At 44.1% G+C, this 13,321-nt stretch overlaps 1 protein-coding gene across 2 annotated transcripts in view; it reads left to right on the forward strand.

Moving 5' to 3' along the window:
• The window catches only part of LOC311130584 (ephrin type-B receptor 1-like), a gene marked incomplete at its 3' end in the record, with an annotated part of 197,843 nt that overhangs the window by 117,728 nt on the left and 66,794 nt on the right, over positions 1 to 13,321 (forward strand). For both annotated transcript variants that reach the window (XM_084163356.1, XM_084163357.1), the window contains exon 4: positions 5,353 to 5,508. In XM_084163356.1, coding sequence (XP_084019482.1) covers positions 5,353 to 5,508 — 156 coding nt within the window. The remainder of the gene's footprint in view (positions 1 to 5,352; positions 5,509 to 13,321) is intronic.

Raw genomic sequence — 13,321 nt, forward strand, 5'->3', positions numbered from 1 at the left:
GAAGTCCCTCTCAACCTTTGATACAGGAGCTGCATGCACACTGTAGTAGATGGCCATTGTGTCGATGGCCTTGCCCATACAGTGGAATTCTACACAGGAGCACATGCAGTCTTTGGAGTGAGAGATGTGGAGAGGGATGACCTCTGATTCCTCACTGATCCAGGATTCTCTCCCCTGCCTGGCACAAGCTGAAGGTGGATTGGACCCAACCTGAAGGAAATGATATGCAGAGAGGAAAATATTAGCTTAGGCTCGATCAAGTTTCTGTGCTGGCACATCTGAAAATGTTCTGCTGTAATATTTACATTTCTTTGGCTGACTGGATTGTGGGCCGTGCTTTTGTTCCTGGCTGTGCACATTCACAGTGGTTTGCAAGAGCTCAGTGTGTTCTTGGCAGACAGAAGACAATGGGAATGAAAATGTCAAACAAGAATCCTATCTAGTAGGGTCAGACCTGAGCAGAAAATACACATGCAGAGTAAATTAATGTGTGTGTGTGTGTGTGTGTGTCTTGAGAGAAAGAAAGAGATTTCTCATTTTCATGAGATTGAAGGCCAGATCCACTGTTTCACATAAAAACCTTTCCCCCCCCACTCACACTTACAGTCCCTCTCACGCACCACACCATCCCTCTTCTCTGTTTGCGTCTCTCTCTTTCTCCTCCCTCATCCCTCCATCAACACTTCCTTCATCTCTAATCCCTAGCTAACAGATCCCAGAACAAAGAGTGACCCTGAGCTTCTGTTGAGTTCTGCCTTCACCTAAGGAGAGCAAAGAGACACCCTGTGGGCCTGTTCTCTCTTCAATAGACAGCAGAGAGAACACAGTATGACTCTATACCCATCCCTTCCTTTCCTTACTCTGTTTATAAACATTTTTGACAGCTTTGGTGGAATGGATGATATTTAATTCAGTATCTTTTCAAGAGAAGATGGTAGAATATAGCCGTTAGGCTGGCCCCCATGCCATGGCCCATGTGTAGGCTAGACACTGTATCCCTGTCCATGTCCCACGGTGGCAGGGCCAGCTGATATCCTCTCATTGTTGCTCCTCACCGTCCCACTGGTCCCATCTCTATTCTCACCCTTCAGCACTCCACAGCTGTTGTTCTGTATGGAGGCCTTTGATCTGAGTGTCCGTCAGCACTGTGTCCGTATCCTGACCCCTCTCATCAGCTCCTCACTCTGCAAATGGTCTGGTCAACCACTACATACCAATGTATAGACAACTACTATGTTTCCTAACCCTTCCCCAAAACACGTGTAAATATTGGACTATAAATTGTGCCTTCCTGTATTATACTTATGCTCAAATGTTTTATATTCTACTGAGCCATTTACTTTATGTTCATATTCGTATCTTGTATTATTGCTTATTGTTGTTGCATTGTCGAGAAGGAACCTGCAAGTAAGCATTTATACCATGTGTACCCCGTACATACGACTAATAAAACTTGAAACTGAAACTCATGTTGTCAAGCATCTATGTTGTGTCATAACTCTTGCTGCACTATGTGTTTTGCCCCCTGCTCTTATTCCCCACATAAAAAGCAGCAATTATTATATGCAGCATTATAGTTCCAGATGTACTTGATTCTGACCCTCTGAAAAAATAACATACTATAACAAGTACTGCATGTCAGAATGGTGCACCAATGGGGTTATTGGACCAGTGCAGATCCAATTGTTGTCTTCCAGGCCCTGCACATGTCAGTGCAATAGTGATGATATGAAAACTTTAGCGGCAACTACAGAGCATATGGACTCTGGGTTGTGACTGCCCTGGCCAGATGGGTTTAAAAACGAATATCAGTGAGTGGCCTGACTCCACTACTGCAAGACAGTATGGTGTGTCTGTGGGTCCAAACCTTTATTCTTTCAATGACAGACTGTCTTTTTCATCATAATGCTTTAAGATTAGAAATAAATGCCATTTATGACAGCTTAGCTGTCTGTACATGCTTGTTATATATTTCCAAAAAAAAGTGTATAGCTCCCAGGGACAGATTAGCCATTGCAAAATATGACTGAAAAAGAAGAAAGGAAAATAAAAATAGCATGTTGTCATTATGTTGTTTTATAAGTGTGCTGCTTATTGCTTCTTTCTGACTCCACTCTGCTCTGCGGGTGGGCATTAGGCTGGACGTTGGCGCTTGTTTGTGTGGGTAATATGGAAGCCCCTGTGTGCCCGCTACTTAGCACTATTTACCATGCCCCCGCTGTCATAGGCCTGCAGGCTCTGTGTGAGTGGCAAGGCGGGGCAGGACTCAGCAGGGCTCCAACAAACACTTCTAGAGAGAGAGAGTGAAAAGAGCAGCGTCTGAGCTCAGGCCCATGGGCAACAGTATCAGTGGTGTGTAGAATAGGTGTGCTCAAAACAGTGCAGCAGGATCGAGTACTTATCTGAGAGAGAAGAAAAAAAAGGAATTTAATTTAGTGCTCTTATCGGTTCCGTAGTCAGGGTTTTAATTTGGAGGTTGAAATGACTTGAGACGATAGGAAGCAGCTGCACAGTGAACAAGGAGATGTGGGCTATCACACAGATCTGAGGGTACCTGCTAGCCTGCCTGGGATAATAATTTCCAAGAACTGGATAGGCCATCTGATCTGGCTTCCCAAACTTCTTAATAAGTAAATCAATACCATATATGTGACTCACCACCTGGATTTGGTCTCATGTAGCAACATTTGAAATTGTGTTTTTTACATTGGATAAAAGTAGAGACTCAGAGCTACAAAATGGTATATCATACACTGCATTCGAGGAACAATGGGAAAGTAATTCTGCTTTGAAAGTTGATAAACTTGTAAACTCACTTTTTGAGAAAATGGCATTTGAATGTTTTGGTATCTAGTGAAGAGCTCTTCTTTGTCTACACCATTCAGCATCATTCACACGCTCTTAAGCTTTAGCCCCACCCATCTCGTTTCGCTCTCTGAGCGTTCAGAGCCACACTTGACGCCCTGTCCAATGATTTGTTTACCTCTGGATAACATGAAAACAGCCTAACCAGCTCTGTGGCAATAATTTCATTACGCTTTTTTGCCAATGTTTACCGACACATTAGCTTAAGACGTGTAGCTAGCTAGCTAGGTAAACAATAAACCTAGCTAGGTAAACAACGTGTAAGATCACACACGTCACGTAATGTTAGATAACGAGCCAGCCAGCTAACGTTAGCTAGTTAAACAACAATGAACATGGTGCCAAATCATGTCGTTACTATCCTGCATGAATCTGCTGGGAGCTAATGTTAACCAACCAGGTTCAATGTTAGCTAGCTAACATTAGGCTCTAACTAGCAAAGCAAACAGCTCTGGGATACAAATAATAACGTCATACACGTAACGTTAGCTAGGGAGCCAGCCAGCTAACGTTAGCGAGCTAGCTAACAGTACACTTTAGCTTAAGACATGTAGCTAGCTAGCAAGGTAAGCAATGAACCTAGCTAGGTAAACAACGTGTAAGATCATGTACGTCACCAACATTAGCTAACGAGCCAGCCAGCTAACGTTAGCTAGTTAAACAACAATGAACATAGTGCCAAATTATGTCATTACTACCCTGCATTAATCTGCTGGGAACTAACCAACCAGGTTCAATGACGTTAGCTAGCTAACATTAGGCTCTAACTAGCAAAGCAAACGGCTCTGGGATACGAATAATAATGTCATACACGTAACGTTAGCTAGGGAGCCAGCCAGCTAATGTTAGCTAGTTAGCTTGAAATGAAACCACTTTCTGTCAAAATTAGAAATGTGTCATTTTGATTTGGAAAAAAAAAGAAAGTTCAAATGGCTCTCCATTGAAGTCGTGCCTTGCGACATACGCCTAGGTTCCTGAAACGGGTCACATATCTATCTTCATATCGTTTGTAGCAATGCACTCGCTTCCAACCCTTTAATTACATTAGCCCACTTCTGTGTTCGCTGGGAAGGATGTTTGAAAGCCTGTGCTGAGGTAACGGCTTGTAGAGAAAACGATCGTTAAAACCTTTGGCTTAGTAAGAGAGCCAGTGTTCTCTGTTTTAATTGTTGTAGCAGTACATAAGATATGCTTAGGTAAGTTTGATAGTTTCCTCTTGGGATCTACTTTTCATCATATTGAATCTGGTCCTTATTTCTGTCATGCAACATGTCACAATTCCTGTTTTTGGAACAACCTAAGTTTTCTGGAGTAGATAAGAGATTGAAGCATGAATTAAAGTTCCATGAGTCCCCCCCTCCCCAAGGATTCTCTCACTTTCTGCACCTTAGAAAAAAATAAATCTGTCTTTACTCTTATCTGCTGAGCGTGAGAGAGAGGCAATTTAGTAGAGGATAGACTGTTGAGTCATGGTGCAATGCTACTGCAGATTATGAAAATGTGCATTTTGTTCAGGCAATTGATTTCAGAGTGACAGCTCCACACTGGGACCATTCCTAAGTCATGAGATAAGTTAACTTCTACACACAGCTGAATACTTAAACAAGTGATGATTTAATGCCACCATTATGCACCACTTCATATAACTATAGGACAGTGGGTATTACTATCGCTGTGTATCAACTGTAGTTTGGAAGCCCTTTCTTCTGCCTTGGATTCATCTTTGAACAAATCCAGCTGTAGCCGTGCTTCTCAGTTGGGTTGTGCAATCCGTTTAAATGTTGGCTGGAGGGTGCCCAGAATCAGATCAGGAACATGAAGAAAATCCGTTCCTTTGGAGCGCCCGAACTGACTGGTATCGAGTCAAGCTCCCCTGGATGAGGGAAAATAGAAATTCACTCATTTAGCCGCCACATTCACATGCCAATTCACACTCAGAGCGGCAGATGAGCAGTTAGCATTCTCTGTAATGGCTGTTTATGTTATCATGGCTCAGTGTGATTATGCAATCTAGCCTCCATAGCGGTGATTCTTCAAACAGATTATTGTGAACAAACAAACTCATAATTTCCTTACTGTAATTAAGGGACCTATTACAGCCATGTTATTGCTGTGTACTCAGACTGAAATGAAGCGAGGCACCTATTAACCTATCAGATCTGTTGTTCTTTTTGGAGTTAAGTTTTATGACAGTAGAATATGTACTGTAGGTCCACTAAGGCAGAGAGAGCCGTGGTTAAAGTGGTTGAAGGGTGAGTAGACAGTTATTGATGGTTATAGTGAGGCAACTTACATTCTCTTAGTCAACGTTTGGGTAACTTCATCTCCAGGCTATTGCGCAGAAGGAAATGTCTTGTGTGCAAGACTAACCTTTGGTTGGAGTAATGGTAGCCTAAATGTTGGGCCCTGCATACAGTACACTGTGGATGTTGATGAAGAGTCTAAATGCAATTTTCTCTCTGTCTTTTCTTTCTGTCCTCCCTGCAGCGTGTCCCCAGGGAACATTCAAGTCCACCCAGGGGCCAGGGCTGTGTCTGCAGTGCCCCCCCAACAGCCGCTCCACTGTGGAGGCTGCCACCATCTGCGGCTGCCGCAACGGATACTATCGAGGAGACATGGACCTGCCCGAGGCCTCTTGCACCAGTAAGTCTCACATTCCTACTACTCATCAATGGGAAAATGAATGTGTTCATTTTCATTTGGAAAGGGTGTGTTCAATATCAACCGTTAACGTTAGCTAGCTCGCCAAGATTGATGGGAGGCCACCGGATTTTAGCTAGCTAACGTTAGCATTGCTAGCTATTTTTGAGGAACTTTGCTAGCTAATGACAACATTGCCATCTGCCTAAAGTAAATTTGACGACATGATAATGCTGGCAAAGTTGTTTCCTACTAAATATTTGACTACTTTAGCAATGTCATCGTATTTCCAGGCTCTATAGTGTAATCCAGAATGACTGGGCTTATCACCACTGTAGGGCACCACTATGGCGCCGCCGATAGAGGGCGGCTTGAGAACTTTCATAACAATGGCATGACGCAACCGAGTGACGGAGGTGCAACCTATTAATAGGACCCGAGGAACCTGAGGGATGTGTGGTGGGCCACCCCCTCTACCAGCTGAGTTTTAATACTCACACTTTAACGCACTCCAGTCAATGAATTGAGATGGAGAAAGTACTCTCGTATAAACAACTGCAGGACCGGAAGACTTCCATCGATGAATGACTCATCCAATGCATGCAATATTTATTAAGCAACTGAGTGAAATGTATGATTATTTTGGGTCATACCTTTGAATTGCTCTTAGATGGTTGGGTTTGATCGGCCATATTCACCATGAACATAACAGTAGCTGCTAAATACACCTATTTGACAAGCTTATAAAACGAAGTGTCCGTCTTACTGTTTCATCACCTTACTGACACACTACCAATACTCTCCTGTTGACTTTTCTCCAAATGAGAGACTGGGACAGGGGACTTGTACGTATGTAGTGTAGCAGCTGTACTATGTCTCTGTCTGTCTACCCCATTGCCCTAGATCATATCAATATAGGTCGATACATTAATAAGATTTAACTGCTGTCCCTGAGGTTGAGCCAGCCACTCCAACCACTGCCCTAAAACTCCCTGATTAATTTCCCCTCAAACCCACAGAGACAGAGAAAGTGGGACGCTGCACTATGTAGGTGACCTGGATAGACAAGTACTAGGGGAAAATAAGACATGTCCACCCCATTCATAAATAGTGTAATATAAAACTATCTTGTGAATGAAATGTTTTTGGGTCAGGAAACACTGCCTATTGAACCATTGTTATTCTATACAGAACCCCATTTTGTCTTGAACGGATGGTCGGGGGCCCAGAACATAATTACAAATAATTTGTAGATTGAAATTGACCGCAAGAAGCCCAAACAGATATAATATTTGACTAAAACATAATCATTTCAAACCTTGCTTACATTTATATGATCACGTGTCTCTCTATTATGTGTGGGAATACTTGGGAACAGATTTCCAAAATTAAAATCACTTGGAGCAGATTTCTTGGTGTTTTTACAGTCTTTTATGTCAAAAACAAAAACAAAAAAAGAAACGAGAAAAAAACACTATTTTGACTCAGAATACTTGGGGGCCCAAATAAAACCACCCGCGGGCCGCCAGTTGTGGAACCTTTCCTTAGACCTACTATTATAACTAAATATAACTGGTAATATAAATATAAATGGTTCTTCTAACTATTTTGTTGCCTTCAAACTCCATGCAATCGATGCTTCTTAGAGAGACATTTTGGAGACACATTGGAGCTGCTAAGCCCAGGGCTAAAGCATTAGGAGCTGTGTGGCGTGACTTGTCTTTTCTTTCTTTGGCCTCTTATCCTTGATGGTGATGAGGCGTTGGTGAGGGGCTTTTCTCACTCCTTTCATGTGACTTAGCGGTGGCTCAGTGATGAGGCCTGGCCTCCTGCTGGGCCTGGACCTTCAGTGCTGTTACAATCCTCATTACCCCCGCTACCCTCGGGCTTCTCCAGCCAGAGTGGTGGGGCCCCGCTGTGAAACCCTGGAGAAGAGCTTCAGAAAGACCTTTATCCCTCCCTTCTCTCTTCTCTCTCCATCCCTCCATCCCAGCTCCAGCTCCTGTGTTAACGTGATTAGCAGGATGAAGGTAATCTCTCGGGTTGTAGAGTTAGGTCTTCGAAGCATCTTTAGGTCCCGCTGGGCGCGAGAGTGTGTGTGTGTTTGTGTGTTTGAGAGAAAAAGAAAGAGAGAGAGAGAGAGAGAGAGATATAAATACATCTGGTTCCTTTCTCACAACAGTTACACACATTCTTATGTTCACCACCCATCAGCATGCAAACTCTCCCTCTCGCTCCCAATCCCTCTCGTCCTTCCCGATACACATTCTCTCTCTCTCTCTCTCTCTCTCTCTCTCTCTCTCTCTCTCTCTCTCTCTCTCTCTCTCTCTCTCTCTCTCTCTCTCTCTCTCTCTCTCTATCTCTCTCTCTATCTCTATCTATCTCTCTCTCTCTCTCTTTCTCTTTCTCTCTCGTGTCTCTGTCTCGGTCTCTCAGTGTTTCCTCTCTAGTCCACTAGCTGTTAACTCCAGTGATACAGGTTAGTTGAGATGGCGCTGCAGTTCTCTAGCAGCCGTCTTACGGGCTCCTGACTAATTCTGCTATTTTGTGTGTTTTTTTAAGCTGATCTGAACTTTTTTTGTACATAATGTCTCCGCCATCATTTTACTATGACTGAAAACAGCTTCTGGACATCAGAACAGTGATCATTAATCGTAATCCTCGGGACTCGAAAGAGGAAGCTGAGGCAAAAAAGAGGCAGGCGAGGCGGCATCCTGATGAGACTACATTGGCGAACAAATAGACCGCCATTGCCCTCTGTTCTGTTGGCGAACAAGCAATCACTGGAGAACAAACTGGATGAGCTCAGTTTGAGACTATCCTATCAACATGACCTGAAAAACTGTAATATCCTATGTTTCTCAGAGTTGTGGCTGAACGAGGACATGAATGGTTTTTCTATGCATTGTCGAGACCGGAGGGGTGTGTCTCTTTGTTAAGGAAGTCTTGAGTTTTTGCTCGCCTGAGTTAGAATACCTCATGATAAGCTGCATGATAGAATACATCATGATAAAATATTTACCAAGAGAGTTTTCATCTTTCTTAGCTGTCTTTTTACCACCACAAACTGATGCTGGCACTAAGACCGAACTCAACGAGCTGTATAGGGCCAAAGCAAACAAGAAAATGCACATTCAGAGGCGGCATTTCTCATGGCCGGTGATTTTACTGTAGGGGAACTGAAGTCCGTTTTACCTTATTTTTACCATCATGTCACCTGCGCAACTAGAGGCCACCAAACTCTAGATCACCTTTCCTGATTCCTGCTTACAAGCAAAAACTCAAACAGGAAGTACCAGTGACACGCTCAATACGGAAGTGGTCTGATGAAGCGGATGCTAAGCTACAGGACTGTTTTGCTAGCACAGACTGGAATATGTTCCAGGATTCATGCAATAACATTGAAGAATTTACCACATCAGTCATCGACGACGTCGTCCTCACAGTGACCAAAAATACATACCCTAACAAAAAGCCATGGATTACTGGCAACATCTGCACTAAACTAAAGGCTAGAGCTGCCACTTTCAAGGAGCATAACACTAATCCTTATAAGAAATCCATCTACGACCTCCGACGAGACATCAAACAGGACTAAGATTGAATCCTATGCCGGCTCTGACATGCCACGGATGTGGCAGGGCTTGCAAACTATCACAGATTACAAAGGGAAACCCATCCGCGAGCTGCCAAGTGACGCAAGCCTACCAGACGAGCTAAATGCCTTCTATGCTCGCAACATTGAACCATGTATGAGAGCACCAGCTGTTCTGGACGACTGTGTGATCTCACTGTCCGTAGCTGATGTGAGTAAAACCTTTTGAACAGGTTAACATTCGCAAGGCTGCGTGGCCAGACGGAATACCAGGACGCGTACTCAGAGCATCCACTGACCAGCTGGCAAGTGTCTTCACTGACATTTTCAACCTATCCCTGACCCGGTCTGTAATACCAACTTCTTTTAAGCAGACCACCATAGTCCCCGTGCCCAAGAACGCCAAGGTAACCTGCCTAAATGACTATAGCCCTGTAGCACTCACGTCTTTAGCCATGACATGTTTTGAAAAGCTGCTCATGGCTCACATCAACACCATCATCCCAGACACCCTGGACCCACTCCAATTTGCATACCGCCCCAACAGATCCACAGATGATGCAATCTCTATTGCACTCCACACTGCCCTTACCCACCTGGGCAAAATGAATACCTACGTAAGAATGCTGTTCATTAACTACAGCTCAGCATTCAACACCATAGTGCCCTCCAAGCTCATCACCAAGCTCAGGACCCTGGGACTGAACATCTTCCGCTGTAACTGGATCTTGTATTTCCTGACAGGCCATCCCCCAGGTGGTGAGGGTAGGTAACAACACATCCACCACGCTGACCATCAAGGGCCCCTCAGGGGTGTGTGCTTAGTCCCCTCATGTACTCTCTGTTCACCCACAACTGTGTGGCTGCGCATGACTCCAACACCATCATCAAGTTTGCTGACAACACGACAGTGGTAGGACTAATCAATGACGACGATGACGCAGCCTATAGAGAAGAGGTCAGTGACTGGCAGTGTGGTGCCATGACAACAACCTCTCCCTCAACGTCAGTAAGACGAAGGAGCTGATTGTGGACAACAGGAAACGGAGGGGCGTGCACGCCCCCATCCACATCGATTGGTCTGTAGTGGAGCGGGTTGAGAGTTTCAAGTTCCTCAGTGTCCATATCACTAAGGAATTAACATGGTCCACACATACCCACACAGTTGTGAAGAGGGCACGACAGCGCCTCATCCCCCTCAAGAGGCTGAAAAAATGTGGCATTGGCCCTCAAAAAGGTCCACAGCTTCACCATTGAGAGCATCTTGACTGGCTGCATCACCACTTCGTACGCCAACTGCAAGGCACCCGACCGTAGACTGTTCTCTCTGCTACCACACGGCAAGCGGTACCAGTGCACCAAGTCTGGAACCAACAGGACCCTCAACAGCTTCTACCCTCAAGCCATAAGACTGCCCCAAGCCATAAGACTGCTAAACAAGATTGCTAAATAGCTAATCAAATGGCTACCCACTGCTGCTACTGTTCGTTACCTATCCTGTTGCCTGGGAACTTTAACTCTACCTACAGTGCATTCGGGAAGTATCCAGACCCCTTGACTTCTTCAACATTTTGTTACATTACAGCCTTATTCTAAAATGGCTTAAATCATTTCCCCCCATAATCAATCTACACACAATAACCCAATAATGACAAAGCAAAATCAGTTTTTTTTTAAATGTTGCGAATTTATAAAAAATAAAATACTGAAATATCACATTTACGTAAGTATTCAGACCATTTACTCAGTACTTTGTTGAAGCACCTTTGGCAGCGATTACAGCCTCGAGTCTTCTTGGGTATGACGCTACAAGCTTGGCACACCTGTATTTGGGGAGTTTCTCCCATTCTTCTCTGTAGATCCTCTCAAGCTCTGTCAGGTTGGATGGGGAGCGTCGCTGCACAGCTATTTTCAGGTCTCTCCAGAGATGTTAAATTGGATTCAAGTCCGGGCTCTGGCTGGGCCACTCAAGGACATTCAGAGACTTGTCCCGAAGCCCCTCCTGCGTTGTCTTGACTGTGTGCTTAGAGTTGTTGTCCTGTTGGAAGGTGAACCTTCGCCCCAGTCTGAGGTCCTGAGCGCTCTGGAGCAGGTTTTCATCAAGGATCTCTCTGTACTTTGCTCCGTTCATCTTTCCTTCGATCCTGACTAGTCTCCCAGTCCCTGCCGCTGAAAGACATCCCCACAGCATGATCCTGCCACCACCATGCTTCACCGTAGGGATGGTGCCAGGTTTCCTCCAGACGTGACGCTTGGCATTCAGGCCAAAGAGTTCAATCTTGGTTTCATCATACCCGAGAATATTGTTTTTCATGGTCTGAGAGTCCTTTAGGTGCTTTTTGGAAAACTCCAAGCGGGTTGTCATGTGCCTTATACTGAGGAGTGGCTTCCGTCTGGCCACTCTAACATTAAGGCCTGATTGGTGGAGTGTTGCAGAGATGGTTGTCCTTCTGGAATGTTCTCCCATCTCCACAGAGGAACTCTGGAGCTCTGTCAGAGTGACCATCGGGTTCTTGGTCACCTCCCTGACCAAGGCCCTTCTCCCCCGATTGCTCAGTTTGGCCCGGGCGGCCAGCTCTAGGAAGAGTCTTGGTGGTTCCAAACTTCTTCCATTTAAGAATAATGGAGGCCACTGTGGTCTTGGGGACCTTCAATGCTGCAGAACTGTTTTGGTACCCTTCCCCAGATCTGTGCCTCGACACAATCCTGTCTCGGAGCTCTACGGACAATTCCTTCGACCTCATGGCTTGGTTTTTGTTCTGACATGCACTGTGGGACCTTATATAGACAGGTGTGTTCCTTTCCAAATCATGTCCAATCAAATTAATTTACCACAAGTCGACTCCAATCAAGTTGTAGAAACATCTCAAGGATGATCAATGGAAACAGGATGCACCTGAGCTCAATTTCGAGTCTCATAGCAAAGGGTCTGAATACTTATGTAAATAAGTTATTTCTGTTTTTTATGTTTAATAAATTAGCAAAAATGTCTATAAACCTGTTTTCGCTTCGTCATTATGTGGTATTGTGTGTAGATTGATAAGGAAAAACATTTGTTTTATCAATTTAAAAATAAGGCTGTAACGTATCAAAATGTGGAAAAAGTCAATGGGTCTGAATAATTTCCGAATACACTGTATATGAACATAGCTACCTCAATTACCTCGTACACCTGCATATCGACTTGGTACTGGTACTCCCTGTATATAGCCAAGTTATTTTTACTCGTCATTGTTATTAGTTATTCACTGTGTATTTATTCCTCATGTCAGTATTTCTATTTTTTATTTTATCTTAAACTCTGCATTGTTGAAAAAGGACCCGTTACTAAGCTTTTCACTGTTAGTTTACACCTGTTGTTTGTGGGTGTAATTGAACAGGGCTCCTGACTGCAGGCCTCATGTAGAGCCTTTACTCTCACACATGCTTTGTTCCACCACAGCCGTCACATGGGACCCTGTCCCCGTGATCATTAACAAGACATAAACCATCCACACTCACACAAAATGTATTCCTCTCAGTTTTATGGAACGAGAAGGACAAAAAATGAAATGAGGTGACAGAGGAAGAGATGCCGAAGTCAGAGTAAATTAGTTTCTCCGCTTACCTCCCTACAATGACTGTACCATTATTCATACAATTTTATACATTTAGCCAATGTGAGTAGATTTTTGGGTAGTTGTTTGGAATATTATTCAGAAACCAACCTTCACCCTGCCTTTTCAGCTACTCCCACTCACCACTTTGACTGTTAAAAGTGCTCAAAGACACAGACACAGAGACAGCAGCTGCATGGCGAATGATTACAGTGGTGAAGTGTGAATGCAGATATGATTCTGCAGCTGTAATCAATGTAATGAATGCATGGTTGAACCGCAGGGCCCACCCGTGTCCTTATCTTCTCACGGTTTATGTAAAACAGGATGTATCAGCTTAAATAATTAACACCCCCCCTCCCCCCCACTGATATTGAGTGCTTAATTGAGAACAGTGTGAGTTCACTTAAAAGCGCTGCACAGTTGTGGAAGGCAGATCTCTGAGGAAACAGTATGGAGCAGAGCTCCCTGAAGCCAGCCTCGTAGGGGGTGTACATCTAAGCATCCTTGTTACCGTTTGCATGTTATTAACTCACATATTTATTCTACTTACTATTCACCAAATTATCTTATAGATGAAGGGGGATTTCAGAAACACAAACAAACACACCCACCCACACACAAG

This window comes from Coregonus lavaretus (assembly GCF_964263955.1).
Source record: "Coregonus lavaretus genome assembly, chromosome: 6".
NCBI classification, from domain to species: domain Eukaryota; kingdom Metazoa; phylum Chordata; class Actinopteri; order Salmoniformes; family Salmonidae; genus Coregonus; species Coregonus lavaretus.